Source organism: Macrobrachium rosenbergii, chromosome 3 (genome assembly GCF_040412425.1).
Source record: "Macrobrachium rosenbergii isolate ZJJX-2024 chromosome 3, ASM4041242v1, whole genome shotgun sequence".
Taxonomy (NCBI): domain Eukaryota; kingdom Metazoa; phylum Arthropoda; class Malacostraca; order Decapoda; family Palaemonidae; genus Macrobrachium; species Macrobrachium rosenbergii.
This window is the reverse complement of record NC_089743.1, coordinates 62,464,434-62,482,311: the sequence shown is the minus strand read 5'-3', so window position 1 is coordinate 62,482,311 and position 17,878 is coordinate 62,464,434. Positions and strand designations below refer to the sequence as shown.

General features: G+C 38.6%; 1 protein-coding gene across 1 annotated transcript in view; it reads right to left on the bottom strand.

Annotated features, from left to right (window-relative positions):
- Mon1 (vacuolar fusion protein MON1 homolog) overlaps positions 1-17,878 on the bottom strand; it is a 116,673-nt gene that overhangs the window by 49,282 nt on the left and 49,513 nt on the right. The window contains exons 3-4 of the mRNA XM_067134253.1: positions 13,585-13,782; positions 6,795-7,038 (exon numbers count right to left, since the gene is read on the bottom strand). Coding sequence (XP_066990354.1) covers positions 6,795-7,038; positions 13,585-13,782 — 442 coding nt within the window. The remainder of the gene's footprint in view (positions 1-6,794; positions 7,039-13,584; positions 13,783-17,878) is intronic.

The window sequence follows — 17,878 nt, the reverse complement described above, 5'->3', positions numbered from 1 at the left end:
GGTTTAGAAGGTCCGGGAACCACTCCTGGACGGCCAGAATGGAGCCACCAGAGTCATCCTTACGTTTCGATGGCTTGAGAACTTCGAGATTACTTGCCGCAGGATCTTGAACGGGGAAAGGCATACAGGTCCAGGTCCGACCAGTCCATGAACATTGCATCCACGAAAACCGCTTTGTTGTCTGGAACTGGAGAGCAGTAAAGGGGGCAGCAAAGTCGTTTTGTCGGTTGCAAAGAGATCTATGAGAGGCGGCGTCCCCATATCTTCCAAAGCTCCTTGCAAACTAGGGGATGTAAAGTCCACTCGTTGGATAGGACCTGGTTCTTTCTGCTGAGAAGGTCCGCTGCTACATTTTTCTCCCCTTGAATGAATCTCGTTACTAGTCTGGTCCCGATCTCCTCCGTCCAAACTAGAAGCTCCTCGAGGTCTCGTAGAGGGACCACGAGTGAGTGCCCCCTGTTTCGAATGTATGCCAGAGCGGTCGTGTTGTCCGCCTGGACCAAGACGCATTTGCCTTCCACTTCTTTTTGAAAGGCTAACAGGGCTAAGTGAACCGCTTTTAGTTCCTTTTCGATTGATATGCCAGTTTCTCTCTTCTCTTTGCCACTGGCCCGAAACTTCTTTTGTCCCCATAGTCGCTCCCCAGCCCTTGTCCGGCGACCCGGAAAAAAGAGTTAGGTCTGGGTTCGGAAGCTGAAGAGGAAGTCCTTGTGACAGCCTTCCTTCTGACCTCCACCAACGGAGGCACTCCTTTATCTTTTCCGAAATGGCGAATGTGAAGGAGTCAGGAACTGTTTCCTGGGCCACTTCTCTTGCAGGTAAAACTGCAGTGGTCTCAGGTTTAAGCGCCCCAGTTTTACAAACTTCTCCACTGAAGTTAAGGTTCCCACGAGGCTCATCCATTCGTTCATGAACAAATCTTCCTCTGCAGAAAGTCGTCGATCTTCTGCAGGCATGAGGCTATCCGTTGGTTGGACAGAAAAGCCTGAAAAGTCTGAGAGTCCAGACTCACTCCCAAATAGACAATCTGCTGACTGGGAGTAAGGCAAGACTTCTTCTCGTTGATAATGAGGCCTAGAGACTTCGTTAATTGAAGAGTCTTTGATAGGTCCTCCAAACAGCTCTCCCTCGAAGCAGCTTTGAGCAGCCAATCGTCGAGGTACATGGAAACTCGAATTCCTTCCAGGTGAAGATGTCTGGCTACTGACAACAGGATCCTTGTGAAAACTTGCGGGGCTGTCGACAGACCGAAGCAGAGGAACGGAACTGATAAACCTGTCCCTCAAGACGAACCTCAGGAACTTCCTTGAAGCTGGGTGTATCGGGACGTGAAAATAAGCGTCTTGGAGGTCTATCGAAACCATCCAATCCCCCTGATGTAAAGACGCCAAGACCGACTGAGTTGTCTCCATGGAGAATTTTGTCTTCTGAACGAAGACATTCAACGCACTCACGTCCAGGACGGGTCTCCATCCCCCTGATGCTTTCGTAACCAGGAACAGACGATTGTAGAAACCTGGAGATAGAGGGGCATGAAGCTGTTCTATCGCTTCCTTCTCCAGCATGGCTCGGACTTCTGAGCGAAGGCGTCTAGTTTTCATGGAGTTGTGCGAGCACGCCTGTAAAGAAACTGGAGCCTCCACTAAAGGAGGTTTGGAAAGGAAGGGGATGGCATATCCTTCTTTTAAAACTTGGATCGCCCAAGGGTCTGCCGAGATCTGTTGCCACTCTTGCCAGAACCTTTGCAGTCTGGCTCCTACAGCTGAATGGAGGACAAAGGTTCATTTCTTCTCTGGGGCCGTCGAGGTTCTAGGCGTGGCTTTGCCTTTTCCTCTGGCCCTGCCAAAAACACGTTTAGAGGGTCTTCCTTTATACTGTCCATACGAGAAAGCGGGGGACGAAACACCGCGCACAGAAGCGGTAGAAAGCACAGGTCTCTTCGCTTTCTTGGCAGACTGCGACAAAAGATCCTGGGTTGACTTCTGGGCTAATGCCTGGGAAATTGCAGCAACTAACTCTTGCGGAAACAGATGAGCCTTGTTTAAAGGAGAAAACAAGAGAGCCGACTTCTGGCTTGAAGAAACACCTTTTGCTAGGAAGGAGCACCAAAGTTGCCTCTTTTTGAGAACCCCTGTCGTAAATAAAGAGGCCAGTTCTACTGCACCGTCGCAGATGCCCCTATCCATGCAATCCACTACTCCTACCACATCATCCAAGAGCTCGGAAGGAAGATTAAAATCCTTAATCTTCCTGGCTAAGGCCGCAATCGCCCAGTCCAGGAAGCTCACAATTTCAAGAGTCCGAAACACGCTCTTGAAAACTTGATCCAGTTCGGAGGACGTAAAGAAGACCTTCTCCAGAATTAAGTGCGGTCCTCCTAGTGGCATCCATGAGACTGGAGAAGTCCCCCTGTGCGGAGGCAGCCACACCCAGGGAAAACATTTCCCCAGTCTCATACCAACTCCGGTTACGGAAGGAACGACGAGGAGGGGGAAGACAGAAGACGTTCTTTCCAATTTCCCTCTTCTCGGCCAGCCAAGCATCCATCTTCTTAAGGCCTTTCTTCGCCGAGACGGACAGGACAAGTTTGGTAAAGTCCGAAGAAGAAACAGAAGCCTTGTCCCTCTTGTACTGGGACCCAGGAGACGGAGGAGCCGCAGGCGAGAACGCATCAGGAAGTTCTCAATAAAGAACTTCAAGAGCTTCTTGTAGGAAGAGAGTTGCGGAGACTTCTCCTCCTTACACTGCTCCTCTAAGCCCGAGAGGAGTTCGTCAGAAATTGGGGATAAGTCCAGCTGGACAACATCTTCATCCAAGTCTCCTTGAACTGAGACTTGAGTTACACGAGCGGGGGCTGGAAGGCTAGTGACATATTCTTGCTGTGTCACCGAAAGAGTTTGAGCCTGTTGAGGAGCCATCGGAGGCGCCAAAGGAGGCGCAGTTGATACAGCAACCGAAGGTGGCGCCAAAGGCGGAGCCGTCGTTACCACAACGACAGGAGGCGTCAATGAAGGCGCAAGCGGCGGCGCTACCGGAGCGGCAGACATAGTCGTCGAGGCGGGCGCCGCTGGTATCACAGGAGGCGCCAAAGGAGGCGCAATCGGCACAGCAGCCAAAGGTGGCGCCAACGGAGGCGCAAGCGGCGGCGCTACCGGGCGAAAGAACGAGGCGGTGTGGTGGGCGCCGCTGGCATCGTTAGGAGGAGCCAAAGAAGAGACTTGATTTTTAGACAAAAGTTGTAAAATCGAGTCCAAACGGGCGTTAATTCCGTCAATCACAAGCTGTTGAGGTTCATCGAATGCTGGAGCAGGCGCCACAGGAACAGGAGTCACAGGAGTCGCTGGCGCCAAAGGAGCAGGCCTCTCAGATGTAATCGTCTGATAGGGAGGATCCGCCCGATAACGAATGAGACGAGTCCGACGAAGAAAGCCTCTCGGTTCTGCCCAAAAGCTACAGGAGGGGGAAGGATCCTCCAGAAGAGCCTTCTTCTTAGGAATCTTCAATGGAGAAAGCAGACGAGACCTCTTCAAAGGTCTAGAAGAGTCAAAAAACGCCAACCTCTAGGCGGGAGGAACTCCAACTGGATCCACTCGACACTCTCCGCTCCTCACCTTTTCGGTGGTGAGGGCCAGCAGCCTGGGAAGCGGCAACAGGACTGCTTGAGGGGGCAACTACTCGGGAGCAGGTCCCACTCACCTCCTTTCGGCTTTCGGCATGCCTTCTCCCTGGAACCTGGGAGCCTGACAGGGGCCTAGACCTGGGAGCGTGAATGGGCCGAGAAGCTACCTCCTCCACAACACTTACACAAGGCACAACACTTGCATTATCACTGCGGTCTACTAACCGCTGCAAATTGTCCCCCATTTTCTGCATGGAAGACATAAACGCATTAAGGACTGACACGGTATCAGGATTGGGAGAAACGGTGTCCGGGGTAGGTAAAACTACAGGAACTACAGGGGGAGCAGGGATAATAGGATTTACAAAAACCTCTTGACTACCTCCTGACCTCGAAGACCTAGAAGAGGCCTTCCTAATCCTATCTCTTTCTAGCTTCTTCATGTACTTCCCCAAAGCACTCCAGTCAGACAGTTAGTTAGAAGTTCACACTCGTTACAAGTCAAATCAGCAGAACATTTTTGCCCCTGCATGAAAAGCACGAAGTGTGCGGATCTAGACTAAGCTTAACAAGCCTGGTTTGCAGCCTTTGCTGCAAAACCGGATACCACTAGAACCAGAATCAGACATAATAGTCTAACTAAAAATAACTCTCAAGCAATAACTAGCGCCAGCAAAAACAACAAACCAAGTACTTCACCAAAAAGGAATTAGAAGTTCGAATTGTTGAGAAATACTACCAGCAGCAGAACCGTATTACGGTTCGGCACGGCAAAAACTAATGGCGTGTTCTTGGGACGGTTCCCAATACCGGATAGAGGGCGGGGTAGAGGGATCACCTTTTTGTAACGATAGCGCTAGCGCGAAATTTGAATACTGCCGTGACGTCAAAGACGACAGCTATATGTAACTACCGGGTAAGTTGTATAAGTGAAACTAATAATCAAACATGGATGAATTGTAACTTTACTTATAATACTGCATATAAGAAAGGATGAACTATATACTTAGCATGAAATAAACAACATATATATACTGAGGCATGTATATCAAACCATGTCATTACAGTAAACACCCTGTATTCGCGGGGGGTGCGTACCACACATCCCCATCAATAGCTAGAACCTGCGAATACTTAGAACCCTTCTAAAAACACTTAGAACTGCCTATTTTGATAGTTCAAACAGACACAAAAAACTAAAAATGCTTACACAGCTATTATCCTACTTACAATGGGGTTAGGTTCCAAAAAAACCCATCATTTGTTGGAAAAAATGTATCTCAAAAATAGCCTACTGTATACTAGGGTATTCGGTACCACGTATACATAAATGGTAGCCTAGCCTACACTATAAAGTATACTCTATACATACACGGTATAGTAATTATTAATATCCGCTAATTCTGGAGGTTCATGCAGAGTGACTTATGATAATCCAATACAAAGAGAAACTGAATAACAAACAAGAATTAGCTTAGCCTACATTATATCGTATACATATATGGTAGCGTAGCCTACATTATACTGTACTCTATATTCACATATCGTATTATACAAACATCAACATAATGAATATGCATCTTTTCCATGGATCTTTCAAAATGTTATGCCTTAATTCACTGCATCCAATAATACCGTATACACTATATTCTTATATTGCTTTTGTATTATAAATTGCGATCATAGCGATCAATGTTTTGGTTCGGAAATCTTTTACGCAGTGTTTATGTCGCCATTTTAACTCAGTTCAGAGAGCTTTTCTTGCTTCTAGTTAGCGTAAATGAATACCCAGATACTTTATTTATATGGGGCAAGGCTATTTTTGGTTATACTGTACGAAGTGTTTATAAGTAAAAATATGACTTTAATACGTCTCATTGTGAAATTCATTTAGCTATTTTTTCGTTATTATAAAACGTTGGCCGTTTGGGGAGGCGTTTGTTTTGTGTAAAAAATATCAAGATTCTGTTCGCTATTTTCACTTGATTTCACCATAATATGAGCTTACGTATTTATTGTTTATCGGCGTAAAAATAGCAGTAATGTGTTCTTTCATGCCAAGTAGTTTCGATTAAAATACTTTCTCTCCAATTTTATTTACGGTCAAGTTTCTCCATGTTGCCGATGCACGATAATTTATAGTCATTAGCAGCTTGAACACTGTTTTCTCAGCTTCAGCTACAATTTGCAGCATAACTTTAGCAGTATATTTCCTTGCCGATCTTTTATCCAAACCAAATACAGTAAGGGTAAATATAAAAATATATCAGTCCCATTCTACTTAACGTTATAACCTACGGTAATTGTGTATTACCGTACGATGGTTGAAATACAAGCAAAAGGGCTGTTGTTATCCAATTCGATGACAAACAAAACACTTTCTCGGTTGTTTATAGCTGTGTGCATTTACACAAGAGTATAATGTTACTAACAATACTTTTATCATTCTCCGTTACTTTTTTAACCAGGAGACGGGATAAAGTGTTGGAGGAAAAGAAGCTGGTTTATTGTAATTTGGTCTCTCTCGCTGCCTGATTGTATGCTGCTGACTGTGCCCATGAGAAATTTAAAAATATTTTATGAATATTTTCGTATCAGTATTAATTTCTTACCCCATTGCAAAATCAAATTATCGTAAGGTGAACTATCATAACTCGAGCACTAAATGAGTATTTTAATAGTTTTATCACAAAAAGTGCATTTAGTCATGAAAATGAGATGAAAATACAGTAATTAGTGAATATTTCTCAGTGAAAAATAACGTGAATGGGCGGATTTTCTGCGAATAATGCGTATATATGTTCCATAGAGAAATCTGTGAATAGGTGAGTCTGTGAATCGTGAGACCGCGAATACGGGGGCTTTACTGTAAATTGTATGGGCTCATTCTGAGCCTCTCTCATATTTGAGGCTACTTAGTGCATCCCTTGGTTTTGCTAAATTTCAGGTGCTGGGCACAATACTGACTATGAAATGATTTAAATACCCCCTCAGTATTTCTTTTAAAAATTTCTGAGAGATTTTATGGAAATATTTCTACCATGTAATAGACTAGCTGCAAAATACTTTGTTCAAGAAGTTGACTGGTTCAGCAAATAAATGAATAACAATGAACAAAACATAAAACTTTGAAGGTATTCTACTGTTGACATACACCATGTTTATGAGTTCTTACCTTAATTTTCGAGCAATACTGAATTATGGTACTAGTTATGGTGTCTCGGACTGAAGTATTCAGAGGTAGACACTGAATTGCCCCCAACAGAAAAGAAGGATGTGAATCCAAGAGATTCAATAGATGATCTAGCAATCGCTCTGTGCCTCCCAAAAGGTGACGAAAATCGTAGTTTCTTCGTTTTTCAAACATTCTAGTCAGGGCCGATGCTGTGAGTACACTCACAATCTGATTATGCACATATCTGAGGACAAATTTCCAAGGTAAAACATACAAAACATAATAAACAACTACTTCTTACAAATACTACATTTTTATAGAAAAAAAAATAGCTTCTCATACAAACTTATCACTTTTATGTGACTGTGGTCTTCACACATCCCCAGACACTACACTTTTTTTTGTCTAACAAATACTAGAACTGTAGTGAACAATACATGACCCACCTGATCTACTTTTTGTGTATTCTGAATACAAAGCTGTGAGATCAGTAGGGCTAGGAGGGCACTCATTCTATGAATGTGGTTCGTATGAAAAACTTATCTTGTTTCATATAAAATTCAGTCAGTTTCACTGCAATTCAGGAACAAGGAATGAGCTCCTGAATCATCAAGACAGAAAAATATATCCCACACAATAATTCAGATATTACTGTTTAACATGTATTCCTCCTGTCAAGTTTTTTGTATGACACGTCCAAAAAGTCAGATGAATCAGGCATCAAAGGTACACAATGATTAGAAACATGTCAAATGTCAGAACTAATATATATCTAATCATGTAGATTATTTCACTGATAACTTAACAAAAACTGAAATGTTACTTAAGGTACAATACAAACAAAAACAAACTTATTTAAGCAAAAAGAAATATAAATAGTTACTCTATGAAGAGTAATAACATACATTCCAGTGGATAATGAGCACTCAAACTAACAACTCACTGCCACTGATAAGAGATGACAAAATAAGAGTAAAAATATTTGCAGAAATTTCGTTCTGTAAAATACAAAACCCAGAACTACATAATTCATTCTACTGTAATATCATACATATATACCAATGTCAAATTAGCTGAATGCTAGGTGGAAGCTTTTAACAAAGAATGACAAGCATATGTCATTAACTAGTTAATACTGTATTACAGCCACAAATCAAGCATAAAATAAATAAAGATAGAATACAAGCAAGACTTAAATACTTATTCAAATAATGAATCCAAAATAAATGCATAATTAAACTACAGTATTAACCCTTAAACGCCTACTGGACGTATCATACGTCGACTAAAATTGTCTGTTGGGTGCCGAGTGGTGGGCGTACCGAAATGACGTCGACTACAAAAAATTTCAACCCGGTCAATTTTAACTCGACCGAAATGGTCGAAAAACGCAATTGTAAGCTAAAACTCTTACATTCTAGTAATATTCAATCATGTACCTTCATTTTTGCAACAAATTGGAAGTCTCTAGCACAATATTTCGATTTATGGTGAATTTTTGAAAAAACTTTTTTCTCATGCCCGCACGGTAACTCGGCCGAAAATTTCAGAAATTCTTTTGTCATTTTGTCGTAATTTTTGCACTGTTTTATATTAGCCGTTGCATAAAGTTTTATATATGAAAATGTGTGCAATTTCATGTAAAATACAGCAACATACAACCCATGGTTGTAGCTTTTATCAGTTTGGAAATATTTTCATATAAACCACGATAACTGCCAAAATTTCAACTTTCGGTCAATTTTGATTCGCCCGAAATGGTAAAAAAACGCAATTGTAAGCTAAAACTCTTACATTCTAGTAATATTCAATCATTTATCTTCATTTTGCAACCAATTGGAAGTCTCTAGCACATTATTTCGATTTATGGTGAATTTTTTAAAAAACTTTTTCCTTACATCCGCGCCAGAAATTCTTTCGTCACGTTGTCGTAATGTTTGCACCGTTTTATATTAGTCGTTACATAAAGTTTTACATGGAAATGTGCACAATTTCATGTAGAATACAACAGAAAATAACTCATGGTTGTAGCTTTTATCAGTTTTGAAATATTTTCATATATAAATCACGATAACTGCCAAAATTTCAACCTTTTGGTCAACTTTAACTCGACCGAAATGGTAAAAAAACACAATTATAAGCTAAAACTCTTACATTCTAGTAATATTCAATCATGTACCTTCATTTTGCAACAAACTGGAAGTCTCTAGCACAATATTTCGATTTATGGTGAATTTCTTAAAAAAAAAAAAAACTTTTCCTTACGCTCATGGCGTGGTAACTCGACCGAACATCTCAGAAATTCTTTCGTCACGTTGTCGTAATGTTTGCATCATTTTACATTAGTCGTTACATAAACTTTTATATATGAAAATGTGCGCAATTTCATGTAGAATACAACAGAAAATAGCTCATGGTTGTAGCTTTTATCAGTTTTGAAATATTTTCACATAAATCACGATAACTGCCAAAATTTCAACCTTGGTCAACTTTAACTCGACCGAAATGGTAAAAAAAACGCAATTGTAAGCTAAAACTCTTACATTCTAGTAATATTCAATCGTTTACCTTCATTTTGCAATAAATTGGAAGTCTCTAGCACAATATTTCGATTTATGGTGAATTTTTGAAAAAAACATTTTCCTTACGTCCTGCGGTAACTTCGGCTGAACATTTCAGAAATTCTTTAAATCACGTTGTCATAATATTTGCACCGTTTTATATTAGTCATTACATAAAGTTTTATATATGAAAATGTGTGCAATTTCATGTACAATACAACAGAAAATAAATCATGGTTGTAGCTTTTATCAGTTTTGAAATATCTTCATATAAATCACGATAAATAGAAAAAATTCAACTTTCGGTCAACTTTAACTCGACCGAAATGGTCGAAAACTGCAATTGTAAGCTAAAACACTTACAGTCTAGTAATATTCTATCAATTAGCTTCATTTTTCAACAAACGGGAAGCCTCTAGCACAATATTTCGATTTATGGTGAATTTTTGAAAAAACATTTTTTACGTTCAGCGTTACTAATTCATGCATCATTTTGTGATAATATTTTCTCTGTGTTGCTTTGATCGTTTTACAATTTGTTATATACCAAAATCATCGCAATTTAGTGTACAATACAACTAAAAAAAATTAACTCATTAGCTTTAACCGTTTTGCTCACAGCGCGATTTGTATAAAATTATATATAAAAAATTTTTTTTGCGGTCATATATTTCAATATTTATATATGATAATGATATTTTTTTATTTCTGATGGTTGCATACTAAACTTCAGGCAATGACAAAAAAGGGAGCCAAAAATGAACTCTTAATCTTAAAAACTAAGTGTGCTGTGATTTTTTGAAAAAAACTTTTTTCCGCTTCGGCGCTAACTCATCGAACGCCGCCGGCATACGGGAGATGTTTTTGTAAATAGAGGCTCGCCATTTAAGGGTTAATATGCAAATAATGCAAAAGAGAACAGATTAAAACTAATCAGACAAGGCCTAGTGAGACTAATGCTGTGTAATCATTAACTACGGCCACGTCTAAACAACACTGGAGAACTGGAAGCACACTCCTATGATTAAATGAGGGCAGTGTTTTCTTCTGAAATCAGCTATATATTTTATCCACAATACTTTTCCGTGGTGAAATGCTATCAGTGCAAAATGGCAAACCCCACAGGTCAGAGATGAATTCTACATCTAACAAAGTTGGTGATTCCTTATGATCTACTATTTTGCTAAATGCACAAGCAAGTACAGAAGGTATAATAAAGCAGGATTAATTGATTGTGTGATTAAAGAGAAATGTGCTTCAATAATATAATGAAATAATCAAATTACGTAAGCTTAAGATTACGGAACTTGCTGTCAACAAGCTATACACTCAGGAAATGAGGCTCTTAAGTAACTAGAACTCAGAATCCAGGGGGTCCATGTTTGGTGAGATGTCAACAAAAAAATTATTCTATTCTTTTAAATTAGAAGTGGTGTCAAAGATTCCTGAAGAATAAGAATGTGGGCTAATGTACATGAAAAGTTTGTTGGGAAACTAATACCACTGCCTGTTTAACCCTAAGAACAAAAAGACAAGAAAAATGCTTTAATTAAGTAACAACTAAAGCAAAATACACAGTAACAATTATATTCCCTACTACAATGACACCTGCCAATAAGCTGTAACAAGAAGCTCTTTAATAATCTGTTGAGTTGCTGACACAAACTCATGCCTTTGACCTCATTAAGCTTAATAAGAAAAGCAATATCAAGGGTTACACAAACCACAGTTTGAATATATTCTGATGGTATCAAGAGCAATTAAGAAAGGTATAGCAAATGTATCTAAATGTATGATGAAAGATACAATGAAAGGTTAGCATTTACACAAATAATGAAACATGCATGGCTGCTAGCACATATACACAGAATTAACCAGTTAACCCTTTAACACCAAAGCCCTATTTACAAAAACGTCTCCCGTATGCCGGCGGCGTTCGGTGAGTTAGCGCTGAAGCGGAAAAAAAGTTTTTTTAAAAAAATCACAGCACGCTTAGTTTTTAAGATTAAGAGTTCATTTTTGGCTCATTTTTTTGTCATTGCCTGAAGTTTAGTATGCATCCATCAGAAATGAAAAAATATCATTATCATATATAAATATTGGAATATATGACAAAAAAAAAAAAAAACTCGTATATAATTGTATACAAATCGCGCTGTAAGCAAAACGGTTAAAGCTAATGAGTTAATTTTTTTTAGTTGTATTGTACACTAAATTGCGATGATTTTGGTATATAACAAATTGTAAAATGATCAAAGCAACACAGAGAAAATATTATCACAAAATGATGCATGAATTCATAACGCTCGGACGTAAAAAAATGTTTTTTTCAAAAATTCACCATAAATCGAAATATTGTGCTAGAGACTTCCTGTTTGTTGAAAAATGAAGCTAATTGATAGAATATTACTAGACTGTAAGTGTTTTAGCTTACAATTGCAGTTTTCGACCATTTCGGTCGAGTTAAAGTTGACCGAAAGTCGAATTTTTTCTATTTATCGTGATTTATATGGAAATATTTCAAAACTGATAAAAGCTACAACCATGAGTTATTTTTTGTTGTATTGTACATGAAATTGTGCACATTTTCATATATAAGACTTTATGTAATGACTAATATAAAGCGGTGCATATATTACGACAATGAGACGAAAGAATTTCTGAGATGTTCAGCCAAGTTACCGCGCAAACGTAAGGAAAATGTTTTTTTAAAAAATTCACCATAAATTGAAATATTGTGCTAGAGACTTCCAATTTATTGCAAAATGAAGTTAAACGATTGAATATTACTAGAATGTAAGAGTTTTAGCTTACAATTGCGTTTTTACCATTTCGGTCGAGTTAAAGTTGACCAAAGGTTGAAATTTTGGCAGTTATCGTGATTTATGTGAAAATATTTCAAAACTGATAAAAGCTACAACCATGAGCTATTTTCTGTTGTATTCTACATGAAATTACGCACATTTTCATATATAAAAGTTTATGTAACGACTAATGTAAAACGATGCAAACATTACGACAACATGACGAAAGAATTTCTGAGATGTTCGGCCGAGTTACCACGCGCAGACGTAAGGAACAATTTTTTTTTTTTCAGAAATTCACCATAAATCGAAATATTGTGCTAGAGACTTCCAGTTTGTTGCAAAATGAAGGTACATGATTGAATATTACTAGAATGTAAGAGTTTTAGCTTATAATTGCGTTTTTTTACCATTTCGGTCGAGTTAAAGTTGACCAAAGGTTGAAATTTTGGCAGTTATTGTGATTTATATGAAAATATTTCAAAACTGATAAAAGCTACAACCATGAATTATTTTCTGTTGTATTCTACATGAAATTACGCACATTTCCATATATAAAACTTTATGTAACGACTAATATAAAACAGTGCAAACATTACGACAACGTGACGAAAGAATTTCTGGCGTGGACGTAAGGAAAAAGTTTTTTTCAAAAATTCACCATAAATCGAAATATTGTGCTAGAGACTTCCAATTGGTTGCAAAATGAAGGTAAATGATTGAATATTACTAGATCATAAGAGTTTTAGCTTAAAATTGCGTTTTTTTACCATTTCGGTCGAGTCAAAGTTGACCGAAGGTTGAAATTTTGGCAGTTATCGTGGTTTATATGAAAATATTTCCACACTGATAAAAGCTACAACCATGGGTTGTATTTTGCTGTATTGTACATGAAATTGCGCACATTTTCATATATAAAACTTTATGTAACAGCTAATATAGAACAGTGCAAAAATTACGACAAAATGACAAAAGAATTTATGAAATTTTCGGCTGAGTTACCGTCCATGCGTAAGAAAAAAGTTTTTTCAAAAATTCACCATAAATCGAAATATTGTGCTAGAGACTTCCAATTTGTTGCAAAATGAAGGTACATGATTGAATATTACTAGAATGTAAGAGTTTTAGCTTACAATTGCGTTTTTCGACCATTTCGGTCGAGTCAAATTTGACTGAAGGTTGAAATTTTTTGTAGTCGACGTACGGTACGTCCACTCGGCACCCAACAAACAATTTTAGTCGACGTATGATACGTCCAATAGGCGTTTAAGGGTTAATAGAGTACTTCCCTTACTGGCATGGTGCTAATCTTGGAAGAATTAATGTCAGCTTCCTTCATTCAAGAATACCTATTTCTCTGGTAACATGGTAAAGCTGTGAGCATTAGTGGCAAGTAAAATGTAAGATTTACATCATGGTACTTACGTAAGCTGCATTATAAGCTGAGGCACACTTGCAACTGTGTGAGAAACAGCAACCAAGATAAGGGGACTCTTCACAAGAAAAACAAATTTATGGTCACCAGCAATAATACAACGGATGACATCGTCACTGTCTGCTACAAAAGACACTAACGCTTGCATTACACCAAATAAAGTCACCAAACGATCTTCTTTTCCATGCCTGAAAAATACAAATTTTCATAATAAAATTTATTATTTGGATATTACCTACTGTTAAAGTTAGTTTACATCTCTGTGCCAATAGGCTAGTTGGCATTCAAACAAAAGATTGAATGGCTGCCTGGATGACTGTCTGGTTTACCTGTTCTCCACCAGGTATGTTTTGAATCTGCTTAAGCTCTTGTTAGAATTCTCCTTGACTGCCCATAAAGTTGTAGGCAGACTGAGTGGGGTCTACTTTAACAGTAGGTAAGTATCCAAATAATAAATTTTATTATGAAAATTTATATTATTTGGGATGAATCTTACCTACTGTTAAAGTTAGCTGATTCCCACAATGAAAAGAGGATGGTGGGTAGTGCAGCTAGACCAAATTCGCTCAGCCATTTGAGCTAAAGGTTCCTTGCATGAAACCCAAAACATTCTTACCTGATCTGGAACCCTTTCTGGATCTTACTGCTGCCAGAAGTTGGATTCCATTCAGGAGGCAAGGTTCTCATACGTGTGCAGTGAAGAGCAGCCTTGCAGAGAAAACTGCTTCAATTCAGCTAGAATGAAACAGACGCAGCATGAGGGGACACCTGTGCCTGGGTCCAAAGGCCCAATAAAACAAGTCACTAAAAATAAATATTTACAATATAAAGGTATGCGCCTGTAAAGTCTCCGCTCAACGTGTTCTCTATAGTGAACATCACATTTTCTGCGGTGCCTTCACATCGACCTGGGGTCGACTAGCACAATAACTGTAAATTGTATATTTACTGTATTGTCTTTCCAAATGATCATGCTTTATGTACACTCGGCAAGAAAAATGAGGATACAGTTTTTTTAAATCTTCGGACATATATTGCTAAATAATGAGACATCTGGCAACTTTAGAAAGGGGAGGAGCTTCAGTCTTGTTGTGTTTGTTTTTTTGCTTGACCTCCTATAACTTTCAATCATACTCTATGGTTCTGAAATCATTGATACTTAAATGCAGTAGTAAGCTTTACAGTATTCGTTCAAGTTGTAATTTGCAGCGACAGTTCTGGGCAAAATAAACATTTTTCCACATAAACTACGAAGTAACCTTGCACATATGAATTTATGACACCACAATGAACGGAGTGCTTGCATAATCGGAAACGCAATCTTCCATAATGAAATCAAGAGTTAAATTTGAGCTATGTCCAACGAAAGACTTGGGGAACAATAAAGGAACGAATGCAATGTTATGGTGAGAGAGAGAGAGAGAGAGAGAGAGAGAGAGAGAGAGAGAGAGAGAGAGAGAGAGAGAGAGAGAGAGAGAGAGAGAGAGAGAGAGAGAGAGTTGTTGTTGTGTAAGCCTAGGCCTTTATGTAGAGCTACTCATTTCATTATTTTTTTTTTCTTTTAGAAATTGAGCGATACTATATTTGTATATATGTTTTAGCAATGGAAAGAGAGAGAGAGAGAGAGAGAGAGAGAGTTGCTGTTGTGGAGAAAGCCTAGGCCTACATGTAGAGCTACTCATTCCATTTTTTTTTTTTTTTTTTAGATTGAGCGATACTATATTTGTACAGTATGTTTTAGCAATGGGAGAGAGAGAGAGAGAGAAGAGAGAGAGAGAGAGAGAGAGAGAGAGAGAGAGAGAGAGAGAGAGAGAGAGAGAGAGAGACTATGGCAACGTTAAGAAACATCGTTACTTGTGTTTTGCCGCTGAAGTTATCGCGGTACTCCGCACATCATAGAGAACGCTCTTGTGGATTTAAATAGATTGGGTCAACCTGCCCTAGCTGTTACAACATTTACTGCCATTAATTCCAGCTGACCTTTAACACCGTGAAATGGAAATATGAATCTGTAAAAATTAAAGAAATTATCATTACCTGCGTATGATGATGCAATAACAAGCCTGTTCATCACGGAAAACGAGTAAATATTGCCGTTCTGATAAACAGTACTACACCGAGATATCCACACACTATCTTTTAGATCTCTATGAACGAATTCATCTGAAAATTCTGATTACTTCGGACATGCATGGTGTTTTTAAGTATCTGAACATTTTTGTTTTGCAGATTTAACTTATATGATATAATTTGCATTGTATTTTCATATTCTAGAGTAAATTTACCAAGATTATGTGTTTTCTGTAAGAAAAAAATTAAAATTCAATGAATGAAATCTAAAGAAAACTGTATCTTCACTTTTCTTGCCGAGTGTACATGTAACGAAGTATTTATGTTATGCATCAGACATTATTGATCACTAATTTTCTTTATGAACCTGTCCTGTTTTTGTAGAGAATTAGTTTGTACCCATGGTCTCTGGTTAAATACATGCAGACATCCTTTTTAAGTTGGTTTTATAAGCAGCTGGCTTCATCAATAAACTAGCAATACTTGTCTTCCTGCTCATTATTTTGCACCTCTCTCACACTCCTATACAATACATGTACCTTCACACTCCCCAAAATAATAAAACCCAAGATTTAAAACAGAGCCTAAAAGATTGCTCTTTCCTCGATTCAGGAAAGGACTTTACCCGCTACTAGTAGCGGACTAAGGGAGTTACTGTTTCAAACATGATTCTGCATACTTAAGGTACTCAAGGGCAAAACCAAATTGCACTTCTACTTCGCCGCATTAAACCCATCCTCATGCGACAATTGTCATCAAACTAAATGATGCAGTGACAGCTCTCATATTATGAATACTTACTTCAATAAAGGTAAATGGTATGGAGCTAGTTTTCATGCATTACCCCTATCAAATACGTGTTCTCGACAAAGACATTCTAGGCTTCTAGAACCAAAAAATAAAAGGTTAACTTTGCCTCTTCCAGGATAAACCTACAACAAAGACATGTAAGTTTTCTAAAACCACAAAATAAAAAGTTAACTGTGCCTTCTCCAGGCTTAACCTTTGACACAGATATTCTAGGTTCTAAAAATGACATTTTTATAATAAAATAAGGTTTTATATATACTTACCAAGTAATTACATAGCTATCAGTTTCTACTTTAACGGCAGCTTTAGAATTGAAATTCACGGTACCACTCTTCAGTTTTGGTGCAGGTAAGTGCCCCGCCCACTTCCAGGGAAGTACAGGTACAACATAACTGAAGAGCTCAGTTCATTTATGCTTTATGTCCATGTGCGGGGAGGAGGGACGGGCTGCGATCATGTAATTACTTGGGAAGTATATATGAAGCTTTATTTTATTATAAAAATATAATTTTTATATATGTAACTTACCCAGTAATTACATTGCCGAATCCCACATTGATAGGAGGTCGGAAGCATGGACATGTACTACTCAGAAAACATTTATAAATGGAAATGCATTTGAAACAGATAAAAAGCTAGCATTGTGGTAATGCTTGTTGTAACCTTACCTGGGGAGAGAGCAAGAACAGGAAGATACTGCCTCACGGTTGTTGCTCATCTTGACCCATAGGGACATGACTGGTAATGTCAGGAATTGTCTCTACTTCATAGTGGTCAGGGAGTACCCCTATGACTTGACAAAGCTAAACAAAACAATTGCCTTTGCCCTGGGTGTGAACATACACCAACCAAAACAACCATAAAAAACTATATTACTTGAACACCAATTAAAAACTTATTACCCATCCATTAAAAACACAGATTGGAGGCACTCCAGGTACCAAGTACCCCCAGGCTTCCCAAAACTCAACAACCTTAAACAAGGCTAAGAAAGAGGAAAATAGAAGGGTCACTCCTACCCCTTATTTCCTAGTGCCACGCCAGCTGCGGAGAACGGACCCAGCATACTGTAGTCCTCGAAAACTGTCTTGACATCACATAAATAGTGGCTGGCGAAGACCAAGCGATACTTCCAATAATCATAGACAGAGAGAAATTGTGTTTAAAAGCCAATGTTGTGGCTACCGCCCGCACTTCGTGGGCTTTTACTTTTAGCAAAGGTAAACCGTCTTCTTGAATCCCCAAGTGAGATTTCACAATAATGTCTCGCAAAAAGAATGAAATAGCATTCTCAGAGAGGGGGGGCAAAAGATTCTTAACTGAGCACCAGAGGTTATGAAAATCCCCTTTGATGTTCTTGGTTCTCTTGAGGTAATGTCTCAATGCTATCACTGGGCACAACAT